This window comes from Terrapene carolina, unplaced genomic scaffold, assembly GCF_002925995.2.
Source record: "Terrapene carolina triunguis isolate 2854851 unplaced genomic scaffold, T_m_triunguis-2.0 Scaffold242, whole genome shotgun sequence".
Classification (NCBI taxonomy): domain Eukaryota; kingdom Metazoa; phylum Chordata; order Testudines; family Emydidae; genus Terrapene; species Terrapene triunguis.
Window position 1 is genome coordinate 6,050,847 of NW_020664593.1, and position 9,217 is coordinate 6,060,063.

Sequence of the window (9,217 nt, forward strand, 5' to 3'; positions counted from 1 at the left end):
TTGACCATGCAGTTTAGCTCTGCTCTGGTAACCATTGTAACCATGTATACCCTGAGCCATCACACCTCTACAGGGTAGGACCCTAGTGCCCACGACTGTGGGGATGGAGACCCGTCTGGGCCACCACATTCTTCCCTAGCTCCAACCAGTAGAGCTCCAGGTTGCACCCTAACCCTGATTTCGTCCTTCCCTTTTTGTTCCATGTCCCCCACAGCTCATCCTCGGAGCGTTGGCCTGATTGCTGGAGCTGTTGCCACTGGTGCAGTTGTGCTCATTGTTTGCATTGTCTTGGTGGCTGTGGCACTGGTTTACTGGAAGAACAAACACAAGGAGGAAGAAGAGGAGGAGATTCCCAATGAGATAAGGTTGGGCTCAGGGCAGACAGATGGCAATGAACCTCCGGTCACAGCTGGCTCTGAGTGATCTTCGCTCCCCCCCTGCTGATCCCATTGATGTTCACTGGGGCTGCCAAGAGCACCTGCATCCAGAAAATGGAGGCAAATGCTAGAGAGAGCAAATTTCTGGATGGGCAGAGGAGGTCGGAGTTCTTGTAGGTGAGGCGATGGGGGTGGGAGATCTTTGCATACCCTGTCTTTACACAAGGGGGATGGAGGCTGACAGCAGTGGCTATGTGGGGAGAGAGATTTCAAAACTGAAGGGATGAATGTGGGTGTAAGATGAGTGAGGAATCCCATGCCATGGTACCAAACAGCAATGGGGGAGGGCTCTGGGGATAGAGGAGAGACTCTGTCCCTGGTTAGCGTCCTCAGCCCGTAAACACACAGCTGCTTCCCATGCGATCTTTGCCTCAGTGGCACGATGCTAGCAGGTGGGACAATTAATAAGAACTAAGATGAGTCATGACGGATGACGTGTGATCAGGACAGGATGGTGCCCTTGGTTACTGCATCTGTCACCTGGCACCTTTGATCACCGCTGCCATTACAGCTGGGTGAGTAACGGATTCTTTGGTTAGTTAGCAATTGTGAAAAAAACCCGGCTTGTTTCAGGCCCCCGGCCACAAAACTGTTTGAAATTTTTTAGCAAATTAAAAAAAAATTCATTTTGGGTCAAACAAAACGTTTCATTTTGATTTTGAGCATTTTTACAAGTTTTAAAATAAAATTAAAGGAAATTTTGAAACAAGAATTCCTCTTAGAACTGTTTATTTCCTTGTATTTTTATTTATTTATTTATTTATTTTGCAAAACAGTTCAGTGAAATCAACATGAAGTCATATAAGGTTTCAGCGTCGCTGAATCAGTATTTGTTGCCAAAATATTTTTTGTGTGAAAAACTGTGCCCAGCTCTGTCACCTGCTCCTCTGTGGAGGGAGGTCAGGGGCATGAGGGGGTTACAGACAGGATTCTGATCTCCTGCCCTCTCTCTTTAGGGAGGACGACCTGCCACCCAAATGCTCTTCGGCCACAAAAGCGTTCCATGGTGATGCATCCTCCTCGGAGAATGACACCCTCACCTCCTCCAACACCTACAACAGCCGCTACTGGAACGACCCCAAGGCCAATCATGCCACAGACTCCTTCACCCGCTTCAGCAATAACAACGACGTGCGCCAGCCCTTCTCCCGCTCCGGGAGCACCAACGCTCGCCCTGTCTATGCCAACGGAGGCCACCCATCCCCAGCTCCACCCAAGACGCTGGTGGTGACAGCCAGCACAGCACCGTCCCCACAGGAGGTGGCCAGGAGCAATGGCTCAGTCAGCCGCAAGCCAAGGCCTCAGCACACACGCTCCTATGCCGTGAGCCAGGCGACATTGGAGCGGATAGGGGCTGTGCCTGTCATGGTGCCAGCCCAGAGCCGGGCAGGCTCCCTGGTGTAGGAAGTGAGAGCGGGTGTAAGGAAAGCAAGAAGCTATTGTACCAGATGGGGTGAAGATCTGGCCAAGAGACCCTCCTCTTCCTCCCTGAAATGGGATGAAGGGGGAGACGTGCTTCTGCCTGGTGCCCGCCCCCCTTCACTAGACTTTAACCTACCAATGAGATGGTCCTTTCTTCACCACGCCACCCTCGGGATCTCAGGGGGCTCCTCCATACCAGCTGGATCTCTCAGATGTGCCAAGGCTATGGGAGGGGCCCCAAGGGTGCCAGGCCCTTGCAGGGGATGCTCGTTTGTTTCTAATCTCCACCTGATGTGGGGTTTGGGGTTTTTTGATTTCCGAGGAGTGGCCGAGTTAGGTGGGGTTTGTGAGGAGAGCCGGAAGGGGCAGGGGAAGGGGAAGGGGAAGGGGAAGGAGGGGCCTTCTGTGGAAGGACATCAGCTCTACTGCGCACGTGCCCACCGCCAGGCCAAGAATGGGCGATGGAATCAGAGAGGTGAGCGAGGAGACGCTGGCCATGCCAGGCCGATTTCAAAGGGCAAAGGCAGAGAGAGACCCACCAGCCAGAGCAGAGCGGAAGGGGCGGGGGATGGGCTTGGACGTTCGTCTATTTATTTATTTCTGTTTCCTTCTCTCTTCACACTGGACGGTTTCCTGCACTAGTTCTGGATGCTTCTGGAGCCCCATTCGCCTCCTTGGAAACCGCTGCCATCGGGGCCTCATTCCCCAAGAAGCCGCTTGGAAGGAGGATGTGTGGCTGCTGCAGCAGGAGTTTTCTCAGAGGCGTAAAGGAATGGAGTGGGGGTGGGAAGCAGCAGACAGCTCCTGCCGGGCTGGCCAAAAGCCTCCGTGGCTGAATAGCCGCACTGTTTCTAGGTGTGTGGCTTAAATTCCCAATGAGCTGGGCTTAGCTTTGGCCTTTGCATGGCAGGTTCTCCCTACTGGGCTGTTCGGGGCTGGCCTGCATGGTCCTAGCACGGTGCTTGTTGAACTGGGGAGGCCCTGGCACTGAGGCACCATATTTACTCCTCCCTTGCTGGATGCTGGGGTTGTCGGGGTTTGGTTTTAAATACTGCTGTTTAGAAAGAGTGAAAGCAGGGGGCTCGTTGAGGAGGCAGGCCCATGGGGTGGGTGTCCTAGCTGTCTGCTCCGTTCCCTCCATGCCATGTGGCTGGGTCTCTGAGGCACCTCACACTGGCAGATGTGCATGGTGCTCTGTTGCCTCCAGGCCACACCTCACATACAGCCAAGTTTTTCTCTTGTGATTAAATAGCCTTAATCGAAGCTGAGGGTCTAAACCATTTGAGGGTCTTGCTGTTACAAGGGGTCTGGAGCCCAAGGGGCTGGATCCCACTGCCTCAAGGAGGGTGGAGCCGCATCCTGACATCCACAGGCACCTCCTTCGTAATGCTGACACTGACATACTTAAAGGGAACACCTCCCCCCACCACCACTAAAGCACCAGAGGCTCCCCCTGGGCCCTAGGAAAGGGAGGCTGCTGTCCCTATCCTTGACCCTACATTGGAAGAGGGAGCTGTACAAATCTACCACTATCATCCTCTTCCTCCTCCCTCCTCCCCTGCTTTCCCTTCCATATGGCACCGATGCTGCAGGGGCCATCCCTTTCATGATCACACAGACACTGCTGGGAGGCTCCTGGACTCCATGTGAGCACAGCCATTGCGCTGAGGGCTGCCTGGGCTGCACGGGTTTGAAGCTTGGCTGAGATTTTGTGCCTTCTTTGCTTAAAGAAAAACAAAAACCAACCACCCCATTTGCCCCCACCCCCAACTCTGCCCACAGATATTGCAAACCTCCCAGGCAGACAGCTGCCTGGTTTACACACCTTTCACGGGGAGCAATCTCTTTCCTAGTGTGCTGTCTGTCTCTCCCTTGACTGCTTGGAGGGGAAGAGCAGCTTTGAAAATCCTAATGTGAAAAAAATCCCAACAGATTCTCTCTGTTTTTGCAACAACTCCTCTGTGAAGTTTAAAGGGATGCTGCACCTTGGCAGCCCTGCTTCAGGTTTGGGGAAATTCTTCTGGTTCTACCCTTCATGAGACTGTTCACTCCTCTTTCTTTATTCTTTCTAATTGTCTAAAATTCAATAAAATTTTATTCATATAAAAAGGGAACATTTTTTGCTGGCTTCTTTCTTTCACCCTAGTTCTTTACATTTCTATCTGCTATTGTTGAAACACTCCCCTGAAGGTGACCTGCCATGACCACACGACAATTCTTGCCCCTTATTAGCGCATTCATTGGTAACAAACACTTTAGTTAAGGTTGCAAAATGGCTTCAGTTATAGCCTCCTATTTTGCTTGCTCATAGCTCTCTGACACATTCTCCCTGGGGATGTAATTTACCAAGCCTGTGCGCTCCCTCTCTCGGCCCAAAGGTGAGTTTTATTTTCTTGCTGGTCAGAGGGAAATTGCTTCTGCTGAGTTGTGTTAATGGGAAAAAGGGTTTTAAAAATTGTCCCACCTTTTCTCACACACATTGCAGCACAGCTGATCTTCATAACCTGAAACGTGGCATGTTCCTAGTCCTCACTGAGACTGACTAAGGTCCCGAGCCAGAAACTTCCACTAACTTCAAAGGGCTTTAGATCAGGCTTCAAGTTTGATGTTTGGGGGAAAACCTGTTTGGAAATTAATTAAAGTTCTGACCATGTGAACCAGGCCTGGGAAATATTCACTGCCAGAGTGTATGAGGTTTTCTGCTTTCAATACATGCTGATTATAGCCAACTGGTACCTGTTAACTTGCTCAGTTCCAGGTGTAGCTATCTCAGCATGGTTGCGCTGCTACGTTCGGTTTGGTCTTTCCTATTTTTTCCTTAAAAAAAAAAACAATTCATAAAACTGAATTCAGTATGAATAAGAGTAAGGGTCCAAAAGCACTATTAACTCAGCCATGCTGACTATGTGTCTGTTCGGGACTTCGTTTCAATGTCCATCTTAAAATATTTGTGTTTGTGTTGTTAGCTATAGCCCCCACATCATATAGGATGTATGCATTACACTTGCTCTTGGAACCTTAACTTTTGCATTTACTAAATTAATTGTGCAACCCTGGTGTTACATTAATCCAGGAGCTTTTCCATTTTATTCCTATTACAGCCCTTTAAGTATTATGCTGTATTAGCCATTCCCCACCATCAGCTCACCCTGGGTCAAATTCTGTAGATGACACCGAGCCCCCAGCATAGCTCCTTGTAGTGTCTGGACTCGAGTAGCCATAGTACAAGGATATGCGGCTTAAGTAGAGAGGGCAAAGGACTACAGAAAGGCACAGACAGACCTCTCAGTTGCTCTCCTTAATCTCAGCTTTCATTTTAAATGAAATATCTGGTTGTTATGGTTGCAAAGAAAACCTTGAAAACATGACTTGAGTATAACCTATGCAGCACTATATGCCTGAGTTTGCAGAGAGCCTGAAACAATAGCTCGGAGGTGGGAACTGCCTCTTCTTTTCACTATATGCTAAGTCAGATACCACTAATGATACTTAAAATGTCAACATGGTGAGTTAGTTCACTGTTCATCACAGCATATAAAAGCTTCCAGTGTTTCCCACATGGGGAACAGCACATGAGACTAGCTGCAGATGAGAGGGGTATGGAAGATGAAACGTTAAGATGTTCAAACTTTTAATGAAACATGGCAGCAGGGGCCCCAGTGATTTCATTTTCCTGAATGGGGGCTCAATTTCAAAAGTTAGGGAAACACTGGTCTGCACATCTTATTCTCGGTTTACTTCCTTTGTGCACCAGAATCATGACTGAGACTCTTCCAGAGGTGGGAACGTGGCTGCAGAAGCAGCAGGGGGAGCACTCACACTGAGTTGTGGTGTGGTCTGCCAGAATGATGGCATTTTAACGAAATATTTATTAAGAAATGAGCTTGAAGAAAGTTAGGGCTGGATCCTCTATTTTCATATTGACTAACAACATACCCCACAAGCAGTCCATTAATTGATTTCACCACACTACTGCAGGAGGAAAGTCCTCTCCATTGTGACTCAATCTGGCCAGTAGGAGTTGATGGGACATCCCTCACCAGACAGACTTGAGCATGTCCAATTTTTCAGGAGTTTTCCACTGAATGAGCCTGTAGAGTGGCATAGGAAATGGTTGTCCTCACTCATTAAGTTTTTATTTCTCATCCCAAATTGGGATGAGAAATAAAAAAAATCTCACAAAAGGTTCATGAACTGAAAATCTGAAGGAAAAAGAGATTCAGGTCAATTGCACTTGTTTTGATCTTTTCTATTTTGTTTAAATTTTAACCATTTTAAAATAGTTTTTTTATTAAAATAATCTTAGATTTCAAACTGAACAGTCATTTTAAACCAGGAAACAAAGCTTTCATTTAGAAAAGTGTCAAAATTGGACATTTTGACGATTTCCAAACTTGAGTCAAGAAACGTGTCAAAACTGATCCTTCATCAAAACCACAATGCTTTGCTGGAATCAGCATTTCTTTTATGGAAAAGAACATTTTGTTGAAAAGTGCCCAACCAGCTGGACATGCCCCACCCACAATTAGCCAGCCATCACCAAAATCAGAGTGAGGACATAACAGGAGGTGTGAGGGTTTTCCATCACTGCAATGCTCTTGCCTTGTGGGGGATGCCTACACTGAGGGGCATCGGTACCAACACTGAGTCTGATGCTGTGTTTGTTAATCCGGAGTTGTGTCCTGATGGCCATCCTAGCCTGGGCACGAGAGAGGAAATGTAAATAACTGAGCCAGCACTTAAGTCTGAGGAGATGGGATGGAAAGCCAAAGCCCTGGCATTCTAGCGCCATTTTCAAATGGCATCCTCCCCTGCAAATGATGATTCTGGTGGCAGGCACTTGTCTGTGGGGAGGACACTGCAAAGGGCTATGAGCTGTGTGTCTTACCCTGTTCACCTCAGACAGGCCCAGGCAGTCACTCCCCACAAGGGGAGAGCTCCCTGGCACTGCCATCGCCCAGAGCTGCTGCCTAATTCTTGCTTTCATCTGGCCTGTGGAAAGGTTTCTCCAGGTCACACTGCACAGCAGGGGCTAGGAGTGGGAAGGAAGATGCCTTGCTTGAAAGCATAGGACACATTGCTAAGGCTGTTGATGGGCTCGAAGAGAAGTCTCTCTTTGGGGCGCTGACACATCCAGCTGGTGATAATGAAAAGCCCTCATCATCTTTAATATTAGGTCCTGGTCCTACAAGCAGTGCTTGCTCATGTGAGTAGAATCCCTGACAGGTACAGGACCTCCCGTGAGTGTCAGGATTGGGCCCATGATAAGGTGGCTAATGAAAATAGTACGTGTTTTGTTTTCCACCCCCCAATAATGAGCTTGAATGAGAACATAGGTTGGCAGGATTTTAATCTACCCTGAAAAACAACAAAAAGCAGTGAGGAGAAGCGATTAAGACATGGCTTGTATGGAGAGCTGGCAGAGGATTCTTTGGCATTTTATACAGGCAGGTCAGCTTCTGGATTTGGACTTATTAACTCATGCTTGAGAAGGGACAAGAGCAACATTTACTTGCAACCAGTTTCTAACTGATACAGTCTTATGGGAGAGCTGTTGTCGCACAGCCTGCAACACATGAGCTGAAGGGGCTACCTGCCACATTAAAGCCAAGAGCCCCAGCTGTTTAGTTTGATTGTATGTATTTCAGTTGTTACATTTCACAGAGCTGGGCCTGAGCTGCTGAGGCTGGAGCCAGACTTCTCCTCATAGTAACAATGACAGTACACACTTGCCCTTATATAGCACTTTGCCTTGGAGGATCTCAAAGTGCTGTGCCAAGCTGGGTAACTAAGTATTACCATCCTAATGTCACAAAAGAGGAAACAGGAACAGAGAGCTAGTGTGATTTGGGTCACTGACTTTTCAGGGGCATCACTCTAATTTAGAGTCCAGAATGCCCCCTTTCAGGGCCATGCACCGTGGGTGCACCCCCTCCCACTATTGGCATGCCCCACTATACCGGGACTTTTGAGGGAATGCAACATAGGGCCACTTATGCCTGGCCATATTATCACCTTGGGGCCCATGCAAAGCCCATCTATACCAATGCAGCGGTGATTGAAGTCATGGCTGGAAGTGGCTGCATAGAAAGGCTAGTGCAGTATTAGACAGTCAAAGCCACAGAAATAGGGATAGAAACCATCACAGAAATGTGTTAAGAGAATTGTTGGGACTTGATTCTTTCACCCATGATGTAACACTGAGGACAGAGAGACAAGACTGTCCTGTAACACCCAGCACAATAAAAATGTGTATTCTTGGCCAGTGAAATGCTGATCTGGCCACCAGAAGGAACTTTGTCAGGCACACATGGAAAATATCCCAGAGTGCTTTGGGATGAAAGGCCTTATAGAAATGCAAGACATTATAGCATTTCAGAGATGTGTTGCTTGCGGGCCTGAATGTAAGTCAGGACTTCTTGGTCCTATTACTGTCTAAGGAATTGACTCAATGTCACTGGATGAGCTAGGGCAAGTCAATCACTTCTCTGTGCCTCGGTTTTTCCACCTCTAATGTGATTAATGGGCTCTAAAAGTGAATAATCACACGGGCTGTGAGGACTATTCTACAGTCTTCATACAAGGGCTTGGAGTGTGAGCGATGCTGACATCAGATGCGGATCTGAGCTGCCCACAGATTGGGGATGTCTGGATGTAGGTGTTGGGTTGGCTCATAGCTATTAGGTTTCCTTCCCAGAAATAGTGAGGAGGATGAAATCATATGAAGGACAAAGCTGGCAGAGAAAGCTCAATGCAGGGTTGGTGGGGCTAGGACATGAAAAGGGCAGCAGACAGACAGAAGCGACAGTCTGCTTTCTGTATCCATTCATTGGAGGAGAGGGGTGAGTGCGTACTATACATACACACAGTCACTAGAGAGATCAGGAAGGAAGCAGGCAAACCTGTGACTCACATGAGTTTGAGGCATTTGCCAAGTCCAATCAGCTATAGTGGGTTATTTTCCAAACTAACCTGTTGCAAATCCATTGTCATGAGAGATGGTGCTGTGGAATGACAATATGGATGAAAGACAGGTGTGCTTGTCTGGAACAGGCCGTTCCTTCTTGGTTACTAGGAAGTTGTGTGCATGCTGCGGTCCAAGGAACATTGTGTCATTAAGGTTTATTCTCCCTCTTTCTGGATTTGGGTCACAGATCTAGCCTCTTTAGCAGCTCTAGGACGACACCTGCTGGAAGTATGAGGAATTGTATCAGATGCAGGTTCCCCAGCAAGGCAGTGTGTTTGTACCGGTACTAGGCTTGCTCATTGCCATTACCAGCTTTCCTCATCATTTTAAAAGGATGCAGAATGTTGCTCAGTTTCATTTCCTATCCTAGCTATTCCCACTGGGCACGTTA

General features: G+C 48.0%; 1 protein-coding gene across 1 annotated transcript in view; it reads left to right on the top strand.

The window, feature by feature from the left end:
* IGSF11 (immunoglobulin superfamily member 11) overlaps window positions 1-2,203 on the top strand; it is a 143,704-nt gene extending 141,501 nt beyond the window's left edge. The window contains exons 5-6 of the mRNA XM_029912776.1: window positions 153-365; window positions 1,394-2,203. Of these exons, the coding sequence (XP_029768636.1) occupies window positions 153-365; window positions 1,394-1,841 (661 nt within the window). The 3' untranslated portion in view covers window positions 1,842-2,203. The remainder of the gene's footprint in view (window positions 1-152; window positions 366-1,393) is intronic.
* The last annotated feature ends 7,014 nt before the right edge of the window (window positions 2,204-9,217 follow it).